The sequence below is a fragment of the Pempheris klunzingeri genome, chromosome 10, assembly GCF_042242105.1.
Source record: "Pempheris klunzingeri isolate RE-2024b chromosome 10, fPemKlu1.hap1, whole genome shotgun sequence".
In the NCBI taxonomy this organism is placed as follows: domain Eukaryota; kingdom Metazoa; phylum Chordata; class Actinopteri; order Acropomatiformes; family Pempheridae; genus Pempheris; species Pempheris klunzingeri.
In genome coordinates this window covers 14,921,288-14,934,686 of record NC_092021.1, presented here as the reverse complement: position 1 = coordinate 14,934,686, position 13,399 = coordinate 14,921,288, and the positions used below count along the sequence as shown (strand labels likewise).

Genomic DNA, 13,399 nt, shown 5'->3' with positions numbered 1-13,399 from the left:
TTGCAATATACTTATATTTAGGGCCCGAGCACCGAGTGAGCATCACTCGGCGAGGACCTATTGTACTTCACCGTATTATTATTATCATTATTATTATTATTATTATTTGCAATCTTTGCAGGGGGAAACGGGGCGCAAGGGATAGTCGAAAATTCACCAAAATGTGCAAACATTTCAGGAGTGGCGAAAAATTCGGTATTTTATGGGTGTCACATATGGGCGTGCAGAAATGGCTCTATAGCGCCCCCTAAATGGCAGCCCCTCACACTACTTTGAGCTAGAAACATGCAATTTGGTGAGCACGTGTATGACATCCAGGTGCACAAAAAAGTCTCAAGGACCCATACCGGGAAATGAACTGGGCGTCCAGTATTTTGCATAATGTGTCAAAATTTGATGATTTTTGGCCATTTTTGAGGTTATGAACGATCTAAATACTCCCAGACTGTTCATGTGATCAAGCTCAAATTTGACTATGTTGTAGTCGAAGACTTAATGATGAAAAGTTATCAAAGGTAGAATATTGAACGGCATGGTGTGGGCGGAGCCTCAAACTTTAGCCTTCCCCACGAAACAGGAAATGGATCATAACTCGGCTGTAGATGATCATATCTGAACCAGAGTTATCACATTTGATGACAGTCCGGCCCTGAACACATCTGTAGGACAATATTCACCGACACTCATAGCGCCTCCTGGTGGCAACAGGAAACGTCATGTTTTACACCGTGGCGTCCACAGACGAGACGAATGAGCAGATCTACTTCAAAATACTGTCAGATGATCCTAACATCTTAGATGAAGCTGTGGAGAAAAATCTGTGACCTTTCGTCACCGTGGAGGGGGTCTGGCGTGTTCGACCCTTCGCCATGAAATTTCGATCACCCATAACTCGGTCACACAAGCTCCTATCTTTACCAAATTTCCTGTGTTTAATGGCAGTCCGGGTCTGAACAGCTGTGCAGGACAATTTTGAACGATAGTCGTAGCGCCACCTATTGGCGGGAGGAAGTGTCACGTTTTACTCTCGGACATCTACCTCCCAGCAGGTTAACCACAGACACCTCAAATTGGGTGAAAACCTTCCCAAGACTTTGATGATGCTACCTTACCAAGCTCGTGAGGTTTCGTGAAGCGCTGTCCCTGTAGCCACGCCTCCTTCGCCATGACACTTACTTTTGTTGTAAAACTGGTCAAACGTGATTTAAAGCATCCCCCGCGCTACGTTTGATCTACAGATATGTGCTTTGGTGAGTATAGAGAGAATTAGAAGACCTACAAAAAAGTCTCTTGGAGCCACGTTGTAAAGCCAACAGGAAATTTATTATTTTTAATAAAGTGAAAAATTGAATGGATTTTTGCCCATAAATAGGGTTCGTAAATTGTCAAAATACTCCCAGGGGGTTTATCAGATCTCCCTCAAACTTGATGTGTGTGTTACCATAATATTAACGATGAAAAGTTATCAAAAGTCTGCGTAGATTCGTAAGGGCGTGGCCGTGGCGTTTTGTTTTCAGAGCAAAAAGTTGATGGAAAGTTGATGGACAATGTCCAAGTACAGTTTAAACTTCACCAAACCATCTCAAATGTAGTGAAAACATTCCCCAGACTTTGGTGATGCTGTGCTGTGAAACTCGTGAGCTTTCGTGAAGCTCTGTCCCTGTGGCCACGCCTCCTTCCCCATGAATATGGAGATTGCTGTAAAACGGCCAGGCGTGATTCAAACCTCACGAAACCAGCCACACACATCAAGAGGCCTAAAATGAGTAATTTGATCTGGTTTATAGGTTTGGATTTGCTAAAACGGCTCAACGGCGCCACCTACAATATTTCTTCAAAACTTTAACGAAATTCACTGTGTAGCTATATGGCCAATGACAAGACCCACAAAAAAAGTCTCTTGGGGTCATGTCCTAAATCCAACAGAAAAATTATTATTATTTTTTTAAATTATGTGTCTAAAAAGAGGCTCCAAGCAGAGAAACTACACGGACCTGAATTGTGGTCATGTTAACCTTTTAAATCCTCCAAGATGCTTCTTTGACAATCTTTCTTCTTTCAGTGTAACTACATGCATGGTACAAAACAATTTGAGCTCACAAATCACTAGAAATAGCAACATTTATTCTGCACTTATTTCATCTGCCACCACAGGGCAAGACTGGCTTTCTAATGGATGTAAACCTCTTTGGAAGGAGTTAAAAATGTGTTTTCAGTGTGTGTTACTCTACTGCAACACTAATAAGGGAACATCTTATAATATCTGATCACATGAACACACAGGTTCTTTGAATTCTATGTGTTTTGTGTACATTCTTACTGACTGACTAATTCTTCCACGCATCAAATGCTGGATAAGACTTTAGGATTAACGGACATCTACGTGCCCTCATTCCCTCACGGTCACGGCAACAGCCGCAGACGACAGGATCTCAGTCTCTCGTGACAAAGATCGTCAGATTTATGTGAAACTTTGGAGCGATAGGCGTGATGTACGTCTGGCTTCTGTGAAGGCTTCCCTGCAGATGTCATGCAAATTCACGCAGCCTCGGCCGAAACGCTTGGCCACATCCGCGGCTGCAGACACCCCGAGGCGCGCGCATTTGCGAGGGCCCTTCAATGCTGCTTGCAGCTTTAATTTATATTTCTATTCTTTTATAAAGCCTGTATTTTTAATTCTATGACTGGAAATAAAACACCTCAGAGAAGCCCATAGGCCCACATCAAAGGGACCAATTTTTCCCACACACCTTAAATTAAAATTATGTAATTCACTCCCCATTATTTCACTTAAACATTATTTATCTTACTATTTATCTTACTATTCCCCTGGAGGAAACTCACCAGCTACACTGCAGTATGTTAAAGTAATATAGAATATATATAAATTAATTAAAAGTAGCTCCACATTTACCAGCTGCAACATTAAATCAATGAACACATTAATGTGTCAATAATTATAATCCAATAATATATTATTCTGAAATTGGCCATTCTGCATGACCACTTCTACATTTGGCCATTTTCTTTGTGATTATTAGTTTTGCACTTTTACCTCTGTAACATTGTCACTGCAGGACTTTCACTTGTTAACAGAGTAATTCTACGGTGCAAAAAATCACTGCTTTTACTGGAGCAAAACATCTGAGCACTTGTTCCACCACTGATCACAAGTGTTAACACACAAAGACGGCCATCTGATTTTCATACTCCATCACCACAAGTGTCATGGAAAACAACACAAGCTTTGCTTAGGGGTAAAGAGGGCGTGTTACTTCGACAGCGATTGAATTTTAACAGCCTGACTTTAAGAATGTGCACTAAAATCTAGTTTCTTCCATCTTGAGGCCACAAAGACAAACAAAATACCGTGTAACCAAGTTGCATACATGAAAAGACATCAAGCAACCATTGTCTCCTTTGTACAGTTACAAAAATGTAATGAAATGTTTTTTTTAAAAGAATAATTATTCTTATTTTGTTGTTTTCTTATTTACTTCGTAAAATGTTGTTAGGAAATATCCTGCCTATATAGTGGAATTTAGAAAGTGCCACTGGGAAGACGTAGGTCAGAGGTTAAGGGGTGATCAGAGTGCTTTATGTAGCTTTTCTGTATCTTTAGTTATTGTGTCACAGTGGTATGGCTGTATGTCAGGTTGTTGACTGACGTATAAACACCTGCAAACATTGTGGAAAGTAGAATAAGTTACAAAAAAAAAAAAAAAAGTCACAATAGAATGCAACAAAAATTGTTTTTGTTTTTTCTTAAAAAAAAGAAATATCTTTATTAGTGTCTTGGCACAATGATTACATTAACATAAAAACAATCTCATTTATCTCTTAAAAACGTACATGAAGCCTCAATTTGATATTATTTCAAGATATTGATTATGTTTATTTTGACAAGGCAGGATTTGCTGAAAATAATCTCCACACAACTTTTGCATGTCATCCTCTTCAGGCGGATATCATAAAGGAAACAAAAGGTAGCACACGTATTGTGAATGTATTGAGCCAGATTTTGAGGATCCAACATTTTTGATTAACACTGACCTGAGGTATTCTTTGAGCTGAGACCACTTAATTCAGTGGCTTAATATCAGAAAAATGGGTGAGGCACATTGATATTGGGCAGAGAAGGCCAAACTACTTTTTCTGTCTCCTGTTGTAGTAAACTAATGTTCGTATTAAGGCTATAAAGCTAGTGAGCCGAGAAAAGGCTCAACTATTGATTTGTAAGTGTGTTGCTTTTAACAATGCTTCTCTTTATTTAATCAGATAGTTGGTAGATCAGATAGTTTGGTGGGGCATCATGTTCCAGTCCTTCAAAAAGCCATCATCAAATAAATAAAACTAGCAACTACAAAACTTACTAAGCTCATTAACCCCCTCTCCTGTGCTCCCACCCCGTGATCGGTACCTCACAAGTACTTAATCATAAGCACTTCGGTCAGCTATTGATCAATAACAGCATAAAGACTGACTTCAGCATGAATTGTGTGAAATGTCCCTCATAAAAAAGAAGAAAAGTTCATGTGAATGTGTAGTGGCTTTCTAAAGAGTGGTCCATGTTCCATATACAATCTGGTTTTTTTTTTGTTACTAACTAGAATTTCAAAACATTACATTTCTCTCTTGTGGCTGAGACACAGTAGTAGTAGAAGCGTAGAAGTATTCTACTGGGGCCAATTCCTGGCAACAATTCTCAGGCCTTGTCCCTAACTTCTGCCCTTTTTATTTTGTGGCATCGTTTGTAGGTGCTCTCACAGAGACACTATTTGAAATGTTGAATACTTTAGCACAGGTGACGAGCACATTGTTGAAAAATGAATGCTTTAGTGCAGTGACAATTAATTGTGTTTAAAAGTGTCAAATTAGACCAAGCAAGGGGGATGCTGGTCAGTGGTGCCCAAGTGTAGCACTGTTCATTCTTTGCATCCATTTATAATTATTTTTAGAGATCCAACTGCAGTTTGAAGTACCAATAGTATGGCCATGGCCAATAGTATTCTGGAGACACTTGGATTTAAAAAGGCTGGGAATCACTGAATGATAGTGACATGGTTTTACTAAATGTGTGTGTGCACGTGTGAGAGACAGAGAAAGAGAGAAAAGGAGACAGAGAATAATCGTGAGCAGCTTCAATTCAGCGTAGCAAACAAAGTGAAGGCAGTATTTGGGCTCCCATGGCCATTGTCTTAAGACTCCACTCTGGGCAATCTGATTGACTATTCTTTTGGTGCAGGAGAGTGACTGGCTGGAAAGTGGCTCACATTTTGTTGAAACACTCCTTGGCGTTGGACCACACTTGGATTCCCTGAGACAGTGAAGACATGACAGAGAACAAGAGCGATTTTTACAGAAAGAAACGCAGATTTATAGAAACACAGATGGGCATCTTTGAATCAACATCATAAAACAGCTGGCATTTTTTTCATTTTTTTTAGCAGGAAGGTATACAAGAACAAACACATACTGTGGAAAAAGAGAAAAGCACATACCTTTTTGCACATGCTGATCTGCATAATGGCATAGCTGATTAGTGCTTCACACAAATCTTTGTCCTTCTGCTCCTTAAAATGTTCAATGTCTTCCCAGGCTGTGTGCACAAACTCTCTTGAACACACAATCACAAACACATGCTACTGTCAATCAATTTGTGTGAAACAGTAGGCATGGGGAAAAGAATAAAAGGCAAAAAAAATAGTTGGCTTGCTCATTTTTATGTGCTGGTTCCTGCTTTTTCTTTTCTACCTGATTATGACTCTAACAGTCAAAAAAAAATTTGTACTTACAGGGAGTAACTCCCTCCTCAACCACTTTGTGCTTTGAGAAAGTAATCTGCTATTGATAATCATCTCTCAACCACCTGTGTTGCAAAGTTGCGGTGATGCAATTGTAATATTCTGTAAATGGGTTGAAATAATTCAGTCATTTTATACATTAGGCGTAAATTGTTTGAATAGACAGAGGAGAATAGTGAGAGGAACAGGCATCTAAGACAGATAGATTTACTGATGCTGAGCTTACTGGCACTCTGTGTTCTTCTCCTTGAGCATTTCCTCTCCCTCCTGGATACTCTGCTCCAAGGCTGCCAACCTGCTCTCTCTCTGCTCCTGGCTCTCTTGGCCGAAAAGTTTACTTGTCATCCCCTTCAGAGAAAAGACTCGCACAGTCTACGCACACGCACACACACACACAAATTCAGTGATTCACTTATGTTTTCATCAAATCCGATCACAAAAATGTCTTTAAATACATTCCTATCTATAGCAATTGTGTGTATTGTGTATATTGTCATGCACAATTTGACAACTAAATGGACACAGCCATTGTGAGTGTATACCCCTTGTGTATTTGCACAGGCTCCGTAGGAGAAAATGAAATGTCGTAAGACAGTGTGTGAGTGCTAATGTGTTACCCCAGTAACCAGCTCCTCTTTCTGCTGTTTCTTATTGGCGAGGTCCTGAGCTGCAATCTCCAACTCATACTGGAGCAGCTCATGCTTCCTGCATACTGACCTTAATTCACAACACACACACACACACACACAAATTGACAATTAAGAAATTCAAACCCCAACATTTGTAGTCCTATTACAATGTTGCATCCCAATACTAATATTACCATCAAAAAGAAATTAAGCTTCCACTACCACTAATAATAAAGTCGCACATTTGATCTCCATCCAGTCAAGGAGCCCTGACATCAGTGCTTGTTGACAACTACAGCTCTGCGTTTTATGGTTTAAATATGCAAAAATGCATTTGCATTAGTGAGTTGCATGCAGCCCTGTTTTGAATGGGCAAAAGGCCAACATGAGATGGGAAGCACAGATAGTAAGTGTTATAATTATTCTAATGGACATCTCTAAAACCCACCTAAGGACAACAAACATAAAATATGATCAATGCAAAGTGAGTAAAAGGAGGGTTTTATATCTACAATCACTCACATTATCTTTGCCAGACATGAACTCTGACCAATACCCTGAACCAGAAAGGCATATCAACGATGAGATTCAACTACATACAAAAACGTTCCTGCAGGATTAATGCACTCATTGATAATGCCTTAAAGTCTGTTCCACTTCAACACATATTATATTTCTTCAGATGTGTGTCTGTCTACAATAAAAAAAAAAAAACATACCTGACAGCGTCAGTGTAGAAAAGATACTCTTTCAGTTGGTCTGCATAGTGCTCTTCTTCCTCCAGAATGTCGTCAATTGATGCAGCATACCTGCACACATACACACAGAGTCGGTGTGTTTAAGTAGTTTCATGACGGGTCTATTGCTGTTTTAGTGAAGACATTTAAGTGTAATCAGAAGTTTGAGTATATGACAGGCTGTATCTTTAGGCACTAACATGGCATTAACATGCATTTTGAGTGATCTAATGTCTAATAAGTGGACAGCATTTAAAATATCTAAACATTAAAAAAGATCTACTCAATAGCAATGTCTCTTCTAATGGGGTTCAGTAAGAGCTAAACCAGAAACATCTCTAAATGCACAGTTGGGCCCAGAATTTAGAGATTATTTTACAACATCTTTTATTTAGTTTGAATAATAAGTACGATTTTGCCTTAATATCTGTGTAACTTCCACTTCACAGGCAGCGCACATCAGTTGAGTAGGCGGTCCATCATGTGGCCCTGGATGCATATGCATACACACTGCTTAAAGATTGAGGTCGTATATCATCCGGACCGCCTCCAAATGTGGTCTTATCTTGATCAGTCCTCAATGCGTACTCAGTGTCTTGGCTGTCTTGGCTGCGTTCACACCTTTACTTAGTCTGTCCATTTGTGATTGGATCACAAAAGATGCATATCAATGCCTTCGTCTACAACTTACGTGTCCATGTGGTGGCCAGCGCTCTGTAGTCCGTCTCCCATCTCTTTTTCTATAGCACTCCACTCACTGTACACACAACAATTCAGGTGCTCTTATGGTTTGTTAAGGCTGCATTTTGGTTAAATCTAGTGCCCTCTTAAGTAAACATACAGATTTTATTCATGTAGAAATAGCAACACAATAGCTGTTCCTTACCTGAAGACTCTGCCGTAGTTGCCGTGGACCTTGTAAACTCCATACAGCCTGTCTGCTACTCTCTAGAATAAAGACAAACAAATCTGTTGTTATGGACAAATTTTTCTACTTCTACAATATTTTTGGTCTTGACTCAAATTACTCTTTTTGACGTTAAAAGGCTTGCATGTGTTGAAATTCACACTGAGAATCGACACACTTTGCAGTTTGATGCAGCTTTTAACTCATTGTTATGGATATAAATGGATATAATATATAATAATAACTGTTCATAACTTTAACGGACAGCAGGAAAGATAAATCCAGAACAATACTGGTTCATGCATAAAGGCATCGCTCACAAGAGCTTACATACGCTCACTGTGTACAATCTGCCCAGGACACAATGGTAGAAAGGTGAAGTAACTGTTGAACGAAGTGAACAATCTAGCAAACTGAACATCCAGATAGTTTTCTCAGGAGTTGGCGGACTAAATAGTAGTGAAATATGCTGTTACACAGTATGCAAAACCGTAAGCCAAACCTGAGCTGACAGTTGGTGTGATATGGGTATGTGTGTATGTGTTTGCACATGGCAAAACTCACCGCCCGCACTCTGAGTAACTGAGAGATGACAGTGTTCAGTTCATCACTGTAGTGTTTCAGTGCTGTAAATCGTCTGGAGAACAAAATAAATGGATCATAACTCAAACAGTATTTAACTGAATCTAAACATTTCTTTAGGTTTCTCTTTGAGTTGCTCTCACGTGTTGCTCTAGAGACACTATAATTATCACACCTCTTACCAGAGGTGTCAACCAGTTTTGTCATTGGGATCCTTAATTTTTTATCCAGTCTACTCATTAACAGCTATTTTATGATTTCTCAGTAATTTGACTACATCCTCTGCTTTGTATAATCGTAAGCAAAATGTTTTTGGAAAAAGCAACCTTTCTGTTTTACACCTACTTGTCAGGGTTCTTGACTCTGAACATGGCACTCAGAGACTTCAGTCTGGAGTCAACCTGGTGGGGAACAGAATTACAAACACGTTAAGAGGGTTTTATTTTACATACAGGAGAATGTATGAAGTGCTTTTTTATCATAATGCAAGTTAAGTGGCTAAAACACTATCAGTAATAGTTACCAATAAAAATCTCAGTCAAGCAATTCCAACAAGAGAAGCTGACGGATGTTTGTAGAAAAGTTCAATGCACAAATCCGACTAAAGGGTGAAGTATATAAAACACAACCAACTGTATACCTTGTCTTGAAAACCTGTCTCCAAAACCGCCTCTCTCCATCCCTTCTCCTGAGGACAGATGATTGACAAATGACGGACACATGACACAGGATTATCAAATACACGGTGTACAAACGGGGCTTTCCAGCTGACAATTGCACTACAGCAAAACATCGCAAGGAGCTGTGCTGAACTGAATATGTTGCTACTGGCTACTGGGAGAAGATTCACTTAGATACTGACGGATAAATGACAAATTAGAATTATGCAATAGAAGGAATTCTACCTAGTATGGGTACATGCAATAGCTCTGTGGCAGAAAAGATAAAGGTTTTCTCATTAATGTCGATGAGATCATTGCATGGGTATAGCAGGGGTGTGATTGCAGAGGGCGCCTACAAAAAGTTCAGCCTCTTTTTTTCCGGCAGCAATGTGATATGACACCTAATGGCTCTCTGTATCCTCTTGCTAGTTCAGACTTTGCATTATTTTGTCCTGACCAATCCTGTCAGTTTGAAATCCCTGTTGGACTGAGTATACATGTCTCCATATGTGCCATATGGCAGAATACTTCAGTGGGACACTATGTGGAATAAGATTGGGTGCTAACCTCTGTCAGAAAGAGGAAGAAGATTTTGTCATTGGAAAGGACAGGATGTGATGCAACACGCAGCAAGAAGTTCTCCAGACCCACTCTCCTTCGCTCAACAAAGTCTGGGTCGAGGTTGTCTGCTGACAGCTTGTGCCACACAAACTCTGCCTACAAGAGACACAACAGAGAAATTAAAAAAAAAAGAGTGAGTACCACCTCAAAAAACTTCCAAGTCCTTTGATCAGTCCCAGGGACTAATTATACCCAGCAAACTAGTTGCATGTAATTGCTCTTTTTTCATTTATCTCCTTTCACCTTTGTGTCACTCACCCTTTTCTCAGGTAGTGGAGGGACGATGATGTAAGGGTAGGTGACCAGGAGGTATGTTCTGAGCAGCTCAAACTCACTGTAGCGTCTCCACAGAGTGTCGGGTGTGGCAGGTGTACCCCCCTCTGGGACATTTTCAGCTGGCCTGCAGACGGAAGGAGGGGAATAGATGCTACTTTTAGGTGCTATCATATATGAGGTAAGACATTTGAGCTACTTCTTCAAAACAACTTGAGACACAATCAGAGTTTCCCTGCTTGGTCTGAGGCTACCAAACTACATCAGTTCAAGGAAGTATATGGCTTCATCATTCTATGAAATAAAATTGTACAAGAGAAATCAAATATGCACTAAATATGTAAGCTTTTAATATTGACAACCACATGCTCTTGGTTAAGACCTACCGTGTTTCTATGAGGTAGACTGTATAGGTTTCCTGCATGTTAACCGTGTTCTTCCCTGTTCTCTTCTCCGCCTCCGCCACACTTATCTCCAGCTTTCTCAAAAGAGCTGTCCCTCTTTCCACCATCTACACAGACAAAGAAAAATATTGTATGAGGATAAGAAACAAAAAGACCATTAACAGACAGGAGAGGAAAACATCAGTGTTTGTGAGAAACACAAGAGGGAGCGTTATGAAAACTAACAGACAGGTGAGGGCAGGGCAGTCTGGTGTGCTTCTCATGGACTCTCACGAACACAACAATTTTCCTTTCTGCTGGACAATGAAGATGTACTTTATTCTAAACAGACAGACTAGCATGGCACCAGATGAGCACAGAGAGACAGGCAGCTGTTTTGCTAATGATCACTGTGCTTCTTAACACAGGGTCATGACAGGCGTGTGCAGGTCACAAGACAACACATGACAGTACTACCACGAACGGAGAACTACGAAATAGCTGCTTGTGTATCCGCAAATTGTTCTTTCTCACTTGAAACCTTGCTGTGTAATTAAAACTGGACTGCACAAAGAGGACTCTGGCTGATTTAAACTAAACTAAACTTTAGGCGTCGCGTTTAGACTCGCTAGCTAACAAGCTAACGTCAGAAGTTCACAAAGTAGCTTCGAAACTCTGCTAGCTAAAGCAACGTTAGCTTAGCTCACAGTGTAACTTTGACGTTACCCGACTGAGCTAGTGGACACATTTAGCTTTGAAGCTTTTTGACAAGGAGAGTGGAAAAGTCTGCTTTGCTCCGTATGTCACTAACTCACTAACCTAACGCTAGCTAACACTAACGTAACATCAGGCCTGTTTGGGAAAGTTTCAACTGGCGAAACCAGGCGTTTAAACTCCATAAATGTTTGTAATAGCGAATACCAAGAAGTACAACCGTGTTTATAATGTTGTTTTCGGACTCCGACGAAGTGATATCGGTGTTACCGATCACAGCTACTTCTTGGCTGCTCCCAGAGTCTGCCATCATCATCATCTGTCTGCAGAGCTGCTGCTGCTGCTGCTGTGGTCAGCTGAGCTGGCAGGGGGGGGGACCGCTTTCTCTGCTCTGCGCATGCGCGACTGGGACCAGCGACCACTAAAACCCCTGATCCAACTTAAATGAATGGTTTGAAAATATGTCCACTGGATCATAAATGACTGGACTCGTGAAATAAGCAAAACAAAATAGCATTATAAGTTGAAAAATAAATCTATCAGAGTGAAAGTTATATATGTCATTTATGTAATAAATTGAATATTTTAGACGTAAAATGCAACAATGCACTTAGTGGTAGCATTAACCCAGTGCCAGTAATCAGACCTTGCATTTGTACTTACATTTCAAGTAATCATGACACACTTGTGATTCCCTTTTGTTACTGTGCAGGTATTATAAAATGCATTTTACAAACTGGGATTAGCCAACAGAACAGTGGTTCAAAGTGGCGCACTGCATCTGAAGTAGTTCAATTGATGCTTTCTGAAAGTTTCCATGCAGCTGTGCTGACTTGGTGAACCCATTACCCTCCCTTGGCATTATTTGCATGTTCCCATGAAGCCTTCTCTTTAGCAAGGCTGACATCTACTGGTTAGTTTTTGTTTTGGGATTTGTGCATTTCTGCTTTGCCACCGGTGCTCATGCTTTTGTTCCTAATGTTTGCTTTCTTATTTTAGGCAACTTTGGAAAAACTAATGACCCTTTAATATCTTTGAAATGCCCACTGCCAACTGATTCAGTTTGCAGAATCTCAAGTGGAAATGAATTCCTCACTGAATGATCACCAAGTAGACAGCATGAGTCTGGTGTGTTGACAGTTGCCCGGCTTAAACAATGGTCCTAGATCAATGCTTGGACATGCTGTTACCTTTTAAAACCAAGCTTATGAAGGTTTTCTCATAACAAAAAGTATTGGACATTACATTACCAATTTAAGAAGCAATACAAATTCTAATTTTGACTGTTTATCATTGCTTTGTTGTTTGAATCTGAAAAAGATGCCATAAGTGATGAATTTCACTGATATCATTTGGTCCCTTTCTCATTGGTTGTAGATGGTTGTGGACCCAGATGTGAATGAGAGGGATGCGGTGTGCCTCAGGCTAGTAAACAGCACAGAAACACGGCCTTTTAGTTCCTGTGGTCACGCTGTTGTGCAGTGTTTAATGTTTAAGGAGAAGGGTGGAGCAGCATTTAGTAAGGAAGCATTTTATATAGATGCCACTGGGCATGAAGTGGGGTGTTGGGGTGTTGTGGGATGTGGGATGGATGAAAAAGAGAAAGAGAGGAGATGAGGCAAACAAGGGCAGGACTGGCACAAAGGTGAGATGAAGTAACATAATGATTAATTGTAAAATGATCAGTGGCACAGATGCAGCAGGTATGGACGGCTGGATGAACTGATGGTGGGATGCGGTTTCGGGCTGCATCGTGTCAGGAAACCCAAAGCCTGCACTGCGACCAGCCGGAGTCGCAGCAGCAGCATAGTTACCATTCTTTCCTGCCACTGACCTCAAACCAGCCACCACCACTTCCTGTCCGCACTCACGGGCACATAGACACTAACATGTGCACACACACACCTCTAGCCCTATTTGGCTGACTGTAATCGGCCGTTTGACAACTTTTTAGAGCCCTCTGACAAACCTTGAATACTGAGCTACTATAATGTACAGTGTGTGTGTGTGTGTGTGTGTGTGTGTGTGTGTGTGTGTTTTCCTGTTTTGTCTATATTTGGAGATTCTGGCCTAAAGCTGCTGAGTGA

The 13,399-nt window shown here is 40.5% G+C and overlaps 1 protein-coding gene across 1 annotated transcript; it reads right to left on the bottom strand.

Annotated features, from left to right (window-relative positions):
* Nucleotides 1-3,785: 3,785 nt before the first annotated feature.
* LOC139207999 (sorting nexin-4-like) lies at nt 3,786-11,653 on the bottom strand. Its single transcript, XM_070837530.1, has 14 exons — nt 11,533-11,653; nt 10,602-10,726; nt 10,201-10,342; nt 9,889-10,038; nt 9,300-9,347; nt 9,005-9,060; nt 8,642-8,714; nt 8,057-8,118; nt 7,862-7,927; nt 7,153-7,242; nt 6,422-6,521; nt 6,031-6,176; nt 5,502-5,616; nt 3,786-5,317 (listed from the first exon to the last, which is right to left on the bottom strand). Exons 1-14 carry the CDS (start codon nt 11,629-11,631, stop codon nt 5,270-5,272), a joined length of 1,320 nt encoding a protein of 439 aa, XP_070693631.1. The 5' UTR covers nt 11,632-11,653; the 3' UTR covers nt 3,786-5,269.
* Nucleotides 11,654-13,399: the final 1,746 nt, after the last annotated feature.